Source organism: Protopterus annectens, chromosome 3.part1 (genome assembly GCF_019279795.1).
Source record: "Protopterus annectens isolate FY-2018-M chromosome 3.part1, PAN1.0, whole genome shotgun sequence".
NCBI classification, from domain to species: Eukaryota; Metazoa; Chordata; order Ceratodontiformes; family Protopteridae; genus Protopterus; species Protopterus annectens.
Window position 1 is genome coordinate 1,044,816,504 of NC_056732.1, and position 15,411 is coordinate 1,044,831,914.

The 15,411-nt window shown below is 40.8% G+C and overlaps 1 protein-coding gene across 2 annotated transcripts in view; it reads right to left on the reverse strand.

Annotated features, from left to right (window-relative positions):
• Positions 1-11,788: 11,788 nt before the first annotated feature.
• RAP1GDS1 (Rap1 GTPase-GDP dissociation stimulator 1) overlaps positions 11,789-15,411 on the reverse strand; it is a 1,654,780-nt gene continuing 1,651,157 nt past the window's right edge. For both annotated transcript variants that reach the window (XM_044067200.1, XM_044067199.1), the window contains one exon: positions 11,789-12,445. In XM_044067200.1, the coding sequence (XP_043923135.1) occupies positions 12,318-12,445 (128 nt within the window). In that variant the 3' untranslated portion in view covers positions 11,789-12,317. The remainder of the gene's footprint in view (positions 12,446-15,411) is intronic.

The window sequence follows — 15,411 nt, forward strand, 5'->3', positions numbered from 1 at the left end:
GTGTCCATATTCTTTAAGGATATCCACACCTCCAGGCTAGCTGCTCAGCATAATGCATCCGAGATTATCCAACTGCAACAAACTCTGGGCAAGACCACAATCCAAATTGTAGCTTGCTGCAGATCCCCCACCATGCCCCAGGATTCCCACACATCATTTCTTGATACACTGGAAAATATTAGGGTACAACCGAACACCCTAATAATGGGCAATTTCAACTACCCCACCATTAACTGGGAAAACTACTCATGTACCAACTCCTGTGCTCAACGTTTTCTGGAATTCATAAATTCCAATGCCTTGGATCAACTTATCCACACCCCCACCAGGGGCAGCAATATCCTAGACCTGGTTATTACCAACATGGGCAACCGTTGCTCCACACCAGAGGTCAATTCCTCATTGGTCAGATCCGACCACAAGCTAATCACCCTAGACATCCACACCCCTCCCCCACCCCCCATTAGGGAAACCACCATAAAAAATTTCTCCAAAGCCAACTTCACGCTTCTTAAGACAGAGGTGGCAAACTTCACGACACCCATGCTGACGGACAATAGAGGTATGACTGCTGAATCCTATACAAATGCACTTTATAAGCACGTACACGAGTGCATGGATTGTGCAAATCCCTAACAGAACCAAGATGCTATCCTCCAAAAAAAGGAAGCCAATGTGGTCCCCTGCCATAAACAAACTCTACAACAGAAGAAAGAAACTGTTGCAAAAGAGTAAAATCCCATGATTGAAGGAACTCCCTGGTCAGCCTCAGTAAGAAGCTGAGATCTCTCATAAAATCCTCCAAAGCTAGTTACGAAAACAAAATCGCCACTGACTATGAAGACAACCACAAAGCATTCTATAGCTATGTCAAGAATCTCAATGGCAACACTCAGATCTGCTCTGAGTTACAGCACAATGGCACTAAATATGCAGAACCAACTGATATTGCCAACATATGGCAGATAGGTTCAGTGCTAACTTTACCCCCCCTCTCATCCCCTAAAGGGCCCGTCTCTAAACCAGAAGAATGCAAAGTTCCTGTAATCATGGCTGCACAGGTAAAAAAACACACTCTCCAAAGCCAAGAACACAGCATCCATGGGACCTGACAACATCCCAGGCTGCGTTCTTCATGAACTACAGAATGAACTGGCAACCCACCGAAGTACCATGTTCAATCATAGCCTCACCTCAGGCTATGTGCCCAGTGAATGGTGCACAGCAATGGTTATCCCACTCCACAAAGGGGGAGCCACCACGGACCCTGGAAACTACCGCCCCACTAGCCTGATGAGCCTGGTCTGCAAGGCTATGGAATGTATCATCATGGAACTTATAAACAATGACATTGGTAATCTCCAAACTCAGTACTCCACCCAGTTCGGGTTTGTAAAAGGCAGATCATGTCTCCTAAACCTGATAGACTTCTTTGAAGCAGTCATCAAAACCGTAGATGGGGGTAAGGTGGTTCACACAGCCTATCTAGATCTCACCAAGGCTTTCAACACCATCCCCCACTCTGGAATTATAGATAAACTCACTAAACTAGGTATAACTCCCTATGTCACAAGATGGGTTGCCAACTGGCTCACTGACAGAACCCACACTGTGAAAGTAGCAGACTCCAAATCCAACTTCAGACCAGTGACAAGTGGAGTACCACAAGGTTCAGTCCTGGGTCCTCTCCTGTTTGGTATCTACTTCTCTGAAGCACAGGCTAACACAGAAGGTCTTTGGCTAATGAAGTTCACAGATGACTGCAAACTAGGAGCCATAATCAAAACTCCAAAAGATGTGGACATCCTACAAAAGGGCCTCGCTGAGACAGATGCCTGGTGTCAAAGCCATGGCCTCAAGCTCAATGCCAAAAAGTGCATTGTCATCCCTTTTGGTAAAAACTCTGTACCCATGAACTACTACATAGGGGGTAGTCTACTTAACACCGAAAGTGTGATAAGAGACCTTGGGACACAGGTGGACAGTAGTCTCTCCTTTGATAATCACATCGCTACAGTAGTCAGGAAATCCTTCTACGTGGCACACCTCATCACAAAATGCTTCTCATCCAGGAAAAAAGAGGTCATTGTTCCCCTCTACTCGTCACTTATTAGACCCATTATACAGTACAACGCCCCTTTTGGTATGTATCTCACAAGACATCTACAACTGGAAAGGCCACAGAAATACCTCACAAAGAGGATTACTGGCCTTAAACAGATGCCCTACGCAGACAGTCTTAAAAAACTGCAGCTTTACTCTGTCGCATATCACCTCCTCAAAGGCAATCTCTGCCTAACACACAAAGCTATGTCAAACCCAGAGCTTTTGGACATGCTCCACTTAAAGAAATCCCTCCAAGCTACACACCCTAGGGATCTAAGCCTTGTCACCTCAATAAACAGAACATGCTGGAGGGATAGATTCCTGTCCCAAAGACTTCCCATACTCTGGAACAAATTACCTATCTATAGCAAATCAACAAAGAAAACCATACACTAAAACAAAAAATAGCCGAAACTTCGTCAAGACAAATGGATACACTCCCAAAGATGGACATAAAGATGAATATAAAAACTCTTTAATAAAAACATTTTAGCGCTTTCATATCCAATAGAGACTTCATCAGAAATAAACAGAACCAACAATTTAATTGCATTTATATACTCTATTAGTAGTGACATCACCACCAATCAATTTAAAAAGACATAACCTCAAAGATGTCATAAAATTCAATCCTGCATTTACTCCAATTGTATGTATGTGTATTAATATAAATAAATATATTACCTCCAATAAATTGTTACACAACCACTAAATGCATGTATGAATATATATAAAATATAATAAACACTAATATATGTAATATATGCATTGGAGGTACATGAATATATTTCCATTTCTAGTGTATTAAAATTAAAGACTGCTATGTATATTTGAATTTATTATTTTTATTAATCATGTTTTTAAAATGCATTAGTATAAGTAGAGTTTTTATATTATAGTTGCACATGTGTGTATATACCTGAGTAGGGAAATGGACTACTGAATAATCAATTGGGCATTTATTAAGGCTGCTTTGTATGTATATAATTTTGTAGAGGGATGTGGCATTTTATTCTGAAGAAGTCCTGTATATTGAAGTAGATGAACTGGTTTCCTTTGGGCTTGTTGCTTCACCATCCTTTTCTTTTTGTGTTTTTACAAGTTTGTGCTTACCTTGATTGGTGATCTGCAAGGAGAGGGTTGGGAGATGAACCATTTACAGGCTGCCTGTGTCCATTGGAGACATAGGTGCCAAATCAGGGATGAATTTCCTGCCCCCATCCTACTGTCCAAATTATACTTGAATTGGTTTAGGGAGGAACTCTGCTTCATGTGGATGAGAAAGCCTGTTGTAGAGAAGGGGTAGTGTCTCTGGAATACATATCTGTCTCTCCAGCAGGTCCTATTTATATCACAGGTAAGGTTTAAGTCTTTAGAACAGGTAATTCTGGTGTAGTTTGTTTTGCAGATATGCAGAAAGTTCATCAGGGTGGAGGCTCTGATAAAGCCTTATATGCCAGGCATACATCTACCTTCAATAGGCTGTAGGAGACAGAATACAGGGATAGGGCCTTAAGGCAGTCTGCACATGACATGTTACTTGTGCCCTGTATTCTTTTAGTAGGGAACCTCTGTGCACTGGTTAGATACATAACAAAAGGGGCACTGTACTCAATAATACATATGATGAATGCCGAATACAGAGGAACAATAACCTTCTTGGACCTAGATGCCATACCTTTGTTTATAAGATGCACAATGGATTTCTTCAATTCTGTGACAAGTGATGGGGATGTGGTGTCAGCATGATAATTACCAGGGGTGGATGTCTTCCCAAAGGATACTATTATGCATTTCTTGGAATTTAGTTTTGGTGTATGGCCCTAACACCAGCTATTTGTCTGTGTCACCCCTTCCTTTAGAAAATCTGTGTTGATTGGGGGTTCTATGACTGCTCCTAATTTGCAGTCTTATACAAATTTAGTCAGCCAGAGACCACTGATATTAGCCTTGACTTCAGAGAAGCAAATGCCAAAAAGCAACAGTCCTAGGACTGATCCCTGAGGGACTCTGCTTGTGATTTGGCTCTTTGTAGAGGTGGACTCCCCAAATCTAACTTCCTGGGTCCCGTCTGTGAGCCAACTGGCTATCCACCATGTGAAATAAGGATTTATACTTAACCTTGAGTTTGTCATCAATGCCATTGTGGGGTATTGTGTCAAATGCCTTGGCCAGATCAAGGTAGGCAGTGTGAACTGTTTTGCCCTCCCCTCCACTGCTTTGGTGACTTTCTCAAAGAAGTCCACCAGGTTGAGTAGGCATAACTTGCCCTTGATGAAATCAGACTGGGTTGGGTCCATTGTCTTGACATTTCCTATATCATTATCAATCATTCCCACTATAAGTCTTTCCATTGCTTTGCATGTAAGACTAGTGAGACTTATGGGTCTTTAGTTTCCAGGGTCTGTAGATGGCCCACATTTGTGCAGAAGGTTGACTGTTGCTGTTCTCCACTCTTTAGATGTGAAGCTTGTTTAAGGGCTACAGTTAAATAGCAATTCCAGATGGCCTGACAGGTCATGTTTCATACTATTTTGAAGGTATCCTGGGATATTGTCTGGGCCCATTGATGCAGTGTTCTTAGCTTTTGAGAGAGCAGTGTGGACCTGTTCCTTAGTGATAGTAGGGGGGAGTTGCATTATATGGTATTTCCTGATGGAAGGTTAAGGGGGAGAGAGAAGTAAAGTTGGTGCTATATTTGTTGGCCAGTAGGCTTGCTATATCTTGTGGCTAAGTATAGGTGGCCCCACTAACAATGAGCCCTGCACACAATTGTGTACTGCCTTTGAGATTGCAGACATAGCTAAAGAATGCCCTGTGGTTGTCCTTGGCCTGGGAAGGCAAGTTTATCCTAAGTTTGGCTTTGGTAGACTATTTGTACTTGAGTTATTTTAGCTTCATGAGTGCTTTTATTCTGCTGGGTGCTGCACCAAATTTTTTTTCATGCTTTTCTTCCTTCTGTTATACAGCCCACTGATGATATGATTCCACCAGGGAGGCTTGCTTTTTGAGTTAGTTCTGTACTTCGTCCTGGTTGTTACAGCTGCCTTTATACAACTATTAACATGCTTGTAAAAGGTTTCTGTGAACAGTTCCACATAGGCAGCAGAGTTCTCAGGGTATATTGGGGGCTTGAAATTTTGCCAGGTTATCACTTAATAGTAGTGCGCTGTCTGGTATGATTCTCAGCTAGAGCGTCTCCTGCATGGAGACATGCGTGAATGGGCATACCTTCGTTGAAGGCTGTGCCTCAGGCCTGGCAAGCCAGTACATAAAAATCAACTGCCAATCATTAGCGGACCGGAGTTCTGCTGTGGCGACCCCTGACCGGGAAAAAGCCGAAAGACACAAAGAAATCACTTAATAGTAGGAAGTTAGCCTTAGAGTAGTTCCTAAATATTCCAGGGTTAGCAGAGGTTACAGGTTTTATTTTTACTTTTAAAGGAGACCATTTTGTGGTCTGACCTTACCAGAGAAGACATTATACTACGGGGGTGCAGAACATAATCTACCCACCTAAAAGCCTTTACCTACATCTTGGTTAAAGGTTTGCAAATGTCTGCCCCTATTTTAAACCACACAGTAGCATTATCAAAGTCACAGTGATACTTTTACCTGAACATTTCTGACTTTCTCCAAGAGAAGACCATAGCTAGTATCTTATTCTTTTTGGTACAGTCCTGCACCAGTTGGCCAATCACTTCATGATCAAAACATGAGAGCGTCTACTCCCTTCTCAGACATGTAGCAAAGAATCTTCCACTTAGCACTGGGAAGATAAAAAAATCTCACATAAGAATAACACTTCTTTATTTCCCATGCATTTGCCTTAGGCCTGGATCACCCTACCTTTAACACTGTAGGTGGCTACACATAGTATCAGTCCATCACCAGTACCTGCCACTTTCCTATATCTGAATTTCTAGAGTGTTTACTTTATGCTCAAATACTACAATTTCACCCCGTCCCTTTTTACGCTGTTGCTCATTCTCACCCACCTCACATTTAAGATGCTTCATTACATAAACTGCTACTATATGTCCCTCCTTCCCTGATCAATCAATATTCCTTAAACAATCTACATATAGGTTCATAGGTAGGTACTAGGCTATCGGCCCGAGGGCCAACGTAAGCTAGCCAACAAGGTTCCCTGGCTTACGCCACCCAAGAAAGTTATTTCCTTTTTAATTTTCTTGTGTCACTGTTGAGCAGAGACACAGAAGTGATCCCTGGGGTGTATTTCCTATTTTCCATCCACTCATCAAGATTTGTTTTGAAGAGTGCTAGTGAAGAACTTTGCTTGACATAGATGGGTAGCCTGTTCCAGAGTATGGGGAGTCTCTGGGACAGGAATCTATCCCTCCAGCATGTCCTGTTTATTGTGGTGACAAGGTTTAGGTCCCTAGAGCATGTAGCTTGGAGGGATTGGGATTTCTTTAGGTGTAGCATGTCCAACAGCTCCGGGTTTGACATAGCTTTACATGTTAGGCAGAGATCACCTCGGAGTAGGCGATATGCTACGGAGTAAAGCTGGAGTTTTTTGAGACAGTCAGTGTAGGGCATCTGTTTGAGGCCAGTAATCCTCTTTGTGAGGTACTTCTTTGGCCTTTCCAGCTGCTGCAGATGTCTTGTGAGGTACATTCCAAAAGGGGCATTGTACTCTATAATGGGTCTAATGAGTGTCGAGTAGAGGGGAACAATGACCTCTTTTTTCCTGGATGAGAACCCTTTTATGATGAGGTGTGCCACGTAGAAGCGCTTCCTGACTACTGTGGCAATGTGACTATCAAAGGACAGACTACTGTCCACCTGGGTCCCAAGGTCTCTATCACACATTCAGTGCTAAGTAGACTACTGTCTATGTAGTAGTTCATGGGTACAGAGTTCTTACCAAAGGGGATGACAATGCACTTTTTGTCACTGAGCTTGAGGCCATGGCTCTGACACCAGGCATCTGTCTCAGCGAGGACCTTCTGTAGGATTTCCACATCATTTGGGGACCTGACTATGGTTCCTAGTTTGCAGTCATCTGCGAACTCTGGCACCCAGAGGCCTTCTGTGTTAGCCTGTACTTCAGAGAAGTAGATACCAAACAGGAGAGGTCCCAGGACTGAACCCTGTGGTACTCCACTTGTCACTTATTTGAGGTCAGATTTGGTGTGCGCAACTTTTTCAGTGTGGGTTCTATCAGTGAGCCAGTTGGCAACCCATCTTGTGATGCAGGGATTTATACCTAGTTTAGTGAGTTTAGCTATAATTCCAGAATGGGGGATGGTATTGAAAGCCTTGGCGAGGTCAAGACAGGCTGTGTGAACCCACCTTACCCTCATCTATGGCTTTGGTGACTGCCTCAAAGAAGTCAATCAGGTTCAGGAGGCATGATCTGCTTTTCACATACCTGAACTGGGTGGGATCCAGAGTTTGGAGGTTACCAATGTCTTTATTTATGAGTTCCATGATGATACATTCCATGGCCTTGCAGACCAGGCTCGTCAGGCTAACAGGGCGATAGTTCCCGGGATCAGTAGTGGCTCCCTCTTTGTGGAGTGGGATAGCTGTTGCTGTATGCCATTCAGTGGGCACAAAGCCTGATGTGAGGCTATGACTGAACATGGTGCTTAGGTAGGGAGCCAGTTCATTCTGAAGTTCGTGTAAAATGCAGCCTGGGATGTTGTCCGGTCCCATGGATGCTGTGTTTTTGGCTTTAGAGAGTGCAGCTTTTACCTGCGTAGTTGTAATTACAGGGACTCTGCATTCTTCCTGTATAGATATGGGCCCTTTAGGGGGTGAGGGGGGTTAAAGTTAGCACTGAACCTATCTGCCAGGATGTTGGCAATATCAGTTGGTTCTGTAATTTTTGTGCCGTTGTACTGTAACTCAGAGCAGATCAGGGTGTTGCCATTGAGATTCCTGACATAGCTATAGAATTCTTTGTGGCTGTCCTTAGAATCAGTGGCGATTTTGTTTTCGCAGCTAGCTTTGGAGGATCTTATAAGGGATCTCAGCTTCTTACGGAGGCTTACCAGGGAGCTCCTCCACTCATGGGATTTTACTCTCTTTTGCAACAATTTCTTCCTTCTGTATTACAGTTTGTTTATGGCAGGGGACCACCAGATTGGCTTCCTTTTTTGGGGGGATAGCACGATCATATTCTAGTACCGTCATGTTGCACTCACTCCTTTCATTTGCCCTCATTTATGTATTACCATCGATGCCTACCATTTCTATCTACATCACTTACTTATATTTTGTTTACAAGGATAGAGTGCTGATCCAGTTTAAGTTTGAAATCTCCCTTTCTTCCTTATCAGACTTGCTATCCATGCTCTGATTTACCTTTCACTGTTTTCTCAGTATGATATATTTATTTAGTTTCCTCATGTAGCACTGAAGATTTCCTCCACACACTTACAATCTAGTTTAAAGGTACAGTAAACTCTCAGTTAACCAGCACTCATGGGGATTGGTAGATGCTGGATAAATGTAGTTTCTGGTTGCTTGAGCATAGCTCTCAACCAATCAGGGGCAAATTTCAACAGAATCATGGACAATCAGGGACACATTTAAAATATTAGTGCTATTAACTTGTGAGTTTGACAGAATCGCAGCATATGAACTAACATACATTTTCTGAAGTAAAAGACGTCTATAACTCTTAATCATTACCATTATTCATTAAGTGTAATTCACCACCTTTCCTCCCAAAGTCACTAGTTTTAGGAGGGATTAAGAGGGACAAAGCTAAAATTTGAGTCAAAATCAGGGACAATATAGAGGTAGCTTGAGAGTTACTATTAAAAACAGGCCTGACTAATACTGTACCCTATATTATTTGTTTGGTTTGACTTGTTCTCAGGTTGGGGAGAGAGGGAATTTATTCCTATCTTCCTTTTTAAAACTTTAAAAACATAAGGTATGTTTCTGCGGGGGGAAAACCGAAAGTGCAACACATGAAAATTGTACTGTATTTCTTTGATATTTTTTTGCCGGTTGCTTAAATTCCAGTTAACTGAGAGTTTACTGTATTACCATGGACACACAGACTTTCAACCCATCTTGGAGTAAGACTGTCCCTTCGGAGTTCAGAATAAGTTATTCCTGACATACAGTTCTCTCTGCTATGCCTCTCAGTATCAAGTAAAACTTCATAGCCCATGTCAGTGAAACACGTTCAAAGATATTCAATATATTCTTCAAAACTTTCTTCTCATCTGGTATTTACTGACTGCAGCAGGGACATTTCCAGCCCTTTTTCATGACAGCTCACAGCCACTTTCCTGACCCTGTTACCAGATACTTCTGCTTCCACTGACGTGTTGTTTCTGTTGGCAGAGTATGCTGGTATGGTGTAATAACACCAAAACACGTCTCTATCTAGATTTGTGCTTCATTGTTCCTGAACCAATGTGCTGAATTTTTTTTTTAAGGCAACTTAGATTTCACCACAGTGCCTCAGTAAAGGCAGGACTGCAAATATCTTTGAACACACATCTCTTTGTTAAATCAGAGTTTTTCCTGGATGAGTCCCCCATGCCATTGCCAGGGGACTTTTGTTTACCTTAACAGTTTTTAGAAGTGTTCCTTTACAGCTGGACAGCTAAACTATGAAAATCTAAACAGGTAAGGTGCTAGCTATTTTGTAGGAAATTTTCTTTTATTTAAAACTCTTCATGTCATAGCTTCTATAAGCATGTCTTTCAGGAAGTCTCTGCACTCAAAAGTAGTGCCACTGTATCGATAATTTGAAATTAACTTCCTAGACTGCTTTTGAATCCCTATAAAATGCTACTGTGTCCTTCCAGCAACTGAGAAAAAGGATTTAAAGGGTCTACATTAGAACACCGAACATTCAAAATGTTGAGTGTTCTAATATTGAACCCTACCAGTCAAAAATACTAAACAGCGAACATTCAGAACAGCAAATTTTTTCCTAGGGAAAAAATTTGCTGTTCCAAAACACATACACACAACACAAGCACACCAAACAGCAATCCACACACATACACCTAAAGTCTTACACGTAACCCTACACTAAACTATACATACACCACTAACTATCCACTTACCTTAACCCTAAGGTCCGTCACTATCGCACAGTCACCTCACCTGCGCCCTAACCCTAACGTCCACACAATCGCACACTTACCTGAACCGCGCCCTAACCCTAACTCACCTAACCCTCACGTCCACACAATTGCACACTTACCTGAACCCGACCCGTAACTTTCCACCAGAGCACTGAAAATACCAAAGCAACAGAAACGGACAGCCAAATTCTTTCCCTAGGAAATTGGTTTTCTGCTTCTTCGATATTGTCAGCGTTCACTGAAAACGGGTCGATATTAGAACACTCGACATTTTAAATGTTCGGTGTTCTAATATAGACCCAGATTTAAATTTCTCAAAAACATTTTTTAGGACGGTGCAGTGGTGCATCAGTAGCGTTGTCGCCTCACAGCAAGAGGTTCTCTGGGTTCCATTCTCAGCTGGGGTGCCTTGTGTGTGGAGTCTGCATGTCCTTCCTGCAATCATGTGGGTTTCCTCCGGGTGCTCCGGTTTCCTCCCATATTAAAAAGGCATGCATCTGGAGGGTTACTCCCTGGGCCTCTGCTGAAAACTGTCTTTGTTCCAAGTCGGACTTTCCCAGTAAACAAATGTTAAATAAATACATGTTTTGACTACATTACAAAGTTAATTACTGTTTATGCCTTATTATTTATGTATGTTTTATTTTACTGTTTTCATTATTACTAATTTGACATTTCAGTCAACATTCAAAAAGAAACTACAATTTGTTCATAAAGTTGCTAATTTTGCTTGTTTTGACATTTCTAATATTCACAAGAATAGCATCACAGGTAATTGGGAGGGGGAACTGTGACAGCTCTCATTGAAATAGATTTAATATGACTACATATAAATATTTCACTTTACCCAGTTCTGCATCACTGATGTAAGCAGAACACAATTGTAAACAGCTGACGTACAATACCATACCTATACCTGTAAAGCAACATGTACCCATATGATGCCAGACACAGCTTTTTCTTTCTATTCATACAAACCTGGCAGCAAATCAGACAATCATGCTGTCTATATGATGCAAAGAGAAGCAAATAACACAGTTGATAGCACAGGTGAAAGTTATGACATGACAGGAAGTGTAAGATAGGATATAAGGCATAAGACTGTTTGTCTGCTTACGCTACTGTTGTGGTTTGTAAAATAAATCAGATGCCATGGAGCAAAGATGGGAGGTCACATTTTGGCAAGTTAACAGAGCGAGAGAGAAAGTGTAGGTGGAAAATGCAGGTACACAAATGTTTTTTTTTTCTACTGACTCAGTAGACTGACTAGTGATGAATTTCTTGACATTTGGGAAGCTTGCCCACTTACAGCATACAATATAAATGTCTTCCACGTACCATTATTTCATTTACTTGCATGTCCTATTTAGAAGATGCTAGAGTCCTCTGTGCAAATTACAGTTTAAGTCAATACGGTAGTATTTACAGAAGGGCATTACAAGCTCAGAAAAAGGCTGTGCTTCAAAAACATTTCTGATTCTCAGTCAGATACTACGTAGTCTTAGTATAGTTCAACAGCCTGGAGCTATGCATAAAATGGCAGTTTACATCATCTATCAGTGCAAACTATAAAATAAAAGGCACACCAAGAAAAATGGAGGAGAATTCAACTTTTTAATAGCTCTAGGTTCCATGATTTCTGACAACATTAATAGGTAAGACCAGTGAAAGATCAATGACTCTGTCTCTGTAGCCAACTTCTGGGAAGTGCCAAAAGTGGAGCTACTTTAGTAATAAACCTTCTATCAAATTAAAAAGTCTAGGCAGACCTTGCTGCATCTAGCATTGTTCTTACTGTAGTTCTATATTACTAGTGGCTCAGGTGAGTTTGAGCCATTACTTAGTACCACTGTTAAACATTATCATAGGATGATGACAACATGCAGAGCTTACTATGTGACTTTCAAGCAACAAACGACAACTATGAGAGTGGGACTGGAGATGTTTTGGTAAATGTTATCACAGCTAAGGTGTCAAAAACTTTCTGAAAATGTACCTACAGTGATTTTTATTAGCTGTGTGGAACACTGCACACATGCGTTAAGTGGTACAAGAGACAAAGCAGACACTGGATGAAAAGTGACATTGGTGACAAGACTCTGTATGAAAATGGTGTAGCAATTCTCAGCTCTCTACAGCCAGTCTCTGTTCTGTTAATGATGCCTGCTGGGCAACTGTTTTGTTTTCATGACTGCGGAGTTTGGCTACAACATCCATAAATGCCAGTGTCATTACTTCCTTGTGCAATGGCTCTGTACAAAAAAATGGGAAAGAGAACAATCAAAATTCTGTAATTACAATGTGATTTAACCTAAAGTTGGACAGAATTAATTCATCCATATTAATTTATTGAATGCAAAATAAAAATGAACATTGACAAGTATATCTAAACTTTTTTTCTAGAGTATAAAGTATGGAAGTGACATCAGTTTTCCTGCACATGGAGTGGTAAGTGGTAACAGCAGTGAAACAGTAAATGCTCTATAAATGAGCACTGTATTAAACAGAAACTACAACATGTAATACTTACCGAGGTTTGAGTTAAAGAAAACTAAAACAATGCATACTTTTATACTGAAACAACAAGATACAGCATGGCTTGCATTAGTAACACCTTACACAAAAAGGGAAAACCCATTGCACAGGATCAATTACTCTTCATAGTGGCACTCAAAAACATCTGATGTGAAGTCAGTGTCATAGATCACTCTGCATTTTTATTAAAAAAAATAAGAAAACAGGATTCAGACTGGAACTGGTTTGTTTGAACCACAATTTACTAAGGTAAAACAAAAGACAAGTGCTTTCTTTTTGTAAGAGCTTTATTAGATCTAAACTATATATATAGCAGTAACTAACGATATATATTTTTCTATTTTCCATAAAAAAGCTATGCAAGTAACAGCAAATGCTTTAGTCTAAATGACAATGACTGGAACTGTGGTAGATGCACAGTTTGCATCTTAATTATAATTGAGGCTTTTTACTCCTTATGTAAGTAAGTACAAAGTCATTGTGCGCCTGGCCATTGATCAGTGTACTTGGTACAATGCCTACTAACAAAGGAAGCATTTAGTCCTAAACTCCTGACATGTGAATATAACAGTGGAGAATGATACTACACCACCTCCTCAGTGAACCTATTACAGGTAACCTTGGTATGTGCTAAGTTTAAATATCGTGTATCAGTAACTTAGTAACAATGACAGCAACAATGTGTACAGATGAAAAATGAACAATAATTGGTCAGTTGCTAATGTCTGAGTTCCTAAGAAACAACTGGCTGATTATTTAGTAATGAAGTGGTATACGAAAGCTTTAAAAGGCTTCTCTCCCTCTCAAAAGTCCTTTTGAAGGGCCTTAGACTATGGTTTATGCATTTCATAGTTGATGAATGAAGGAAATATCCTGCCTGTGCACCTGTGATGAAAGGAAGTACTGCCAGCAGAGCTAGCTGGAATTTTGTAAATAATTATATGTCATTTGTGAATATCAAACTGATTTATACAAGATGGCTGTGTTACAAATGTATTAGAACTGTATGTCATATAAGATGCTGGTGTTAACATAAATTTTAGAATTGTAAGTCATGTGTATATCAAACTGATTTGTGCAGATGTTTGTGTTGAAACGTTATTTGTAAAGTGCTTGTGTTTGAAATGTATCCACAGTTTGCCCTACTGGCAAAAACAGAAATGTACATGCACTATTGTAATTGTTTAAATGTATATGTTTTAAAAGAGGAAACTGGAGGGTCAACCTCAGTCCAGCAAACTTTAGAAAAATATCTGAAATTAAATCACTTTTAGGATAGGCCATAAAGATGCTGTCTTACAGGTTACAGAGCAGCCAGAGATACAAAGTTTGTACTAGGAAGCTTTCTGTATTGTCATTGGGGTGAACTAATTACTACTCTGGAAGCATGGAGGTATGAAATTGTTTTATGACTTCCAGCACCTGCCACAGATCTGAGCAAAAGCCCTTGTGTGCGTATTTTTACAGGCAGGAGCTAAATCCTACCAGCTTCCAGCAATGGGGGTTTGCCTGGGAACTAGATGTCAGATGACAAGAAGTGATGTCATTCTGCAAGCTATCTCAGCAGTAATATTTTAGATATTATTTTGATAAGTAGTGAGACTGAGCACTCTGTATTCTGTCTTGGGCCTGACAACAAGAAGAACCATTCATCACATCATATGCCTTGCTCTATTAAGTAAGTAGGGAATAGTAACTCTCTTAGATACAGTCAGGAATATAGTGAAGCTTAGCTTAAATATTGTTTTTCTTTATTTGTCTGAGCCTGTCCTTCAATGTTATTTTAAATGTTTCCTGTGATTTTAAACTCTGATGTCACCATGAGTACATACTTAGTGTTGTCTTGTTCTTTTATTATTTATTATTAAATATATTTAAACATTTCATTGTGGCTGATCTTTGTAGAGTATTTGCATATTTATTTGGTGACAGTGTGTGCGTCACTCCTAATAGCCCTGCTCTTGGTCAAAATACCATTTGTATTGATATTAATATTACACAGTAAAATTGGACACCCTTTGTTAAGGGCCTTAAAGTAGCTGGTGAGGGGCCCTGCTGGCAGTGATAACTACTTTATAGTCTGGGCAAAAGGGGGCATACTTAGTAAACCTGTGTTAGCCTTTCCCAGGTGTGCGTGTGTAAAACAAATCTCCAAGAGTGTGTGTGTCAGCTACTAGGGCAGGGACATGAAGCATTGGTTGGACAGAGAGAGTGTTGGAGAACTTTAAAAGCGGGGAGTCTTATTAGGGATCTGGAGAAAGAGGGAGAAACCAGCCACAGGCTGACTGTGGTCTCTGTATGTTCTTAAGGGAAACTGCACTTGATGCAGAGCGCTGCATCTGGAAATACTGTGTGTATACCTGTTATCCTCCCAGTGAACGTCCCCAGTGGTGCCAGTGGTGAGGATTGAGGTTCCTTGATTACTGGCCCAGAGGTGGAGAGTCATCACATATTGGTTGGCAGTGGTGAGATATCCACGTCACAGCATCTTCAGGTCAGAAATAAACTACCCGATCTGCTCTGTTGGGCTCATTTCCTGATGCACATTATTTGGGAAGCATGAACTGTAGATGGGGTGCACCACTCCAGAGGTCACAGACCTAGGTCAACTTGTGTGAACTGGCTACATCCTAAGTGCATCACCTACAGATCACTTCTTTCTCCCAGGAATTTTTCAGCAACT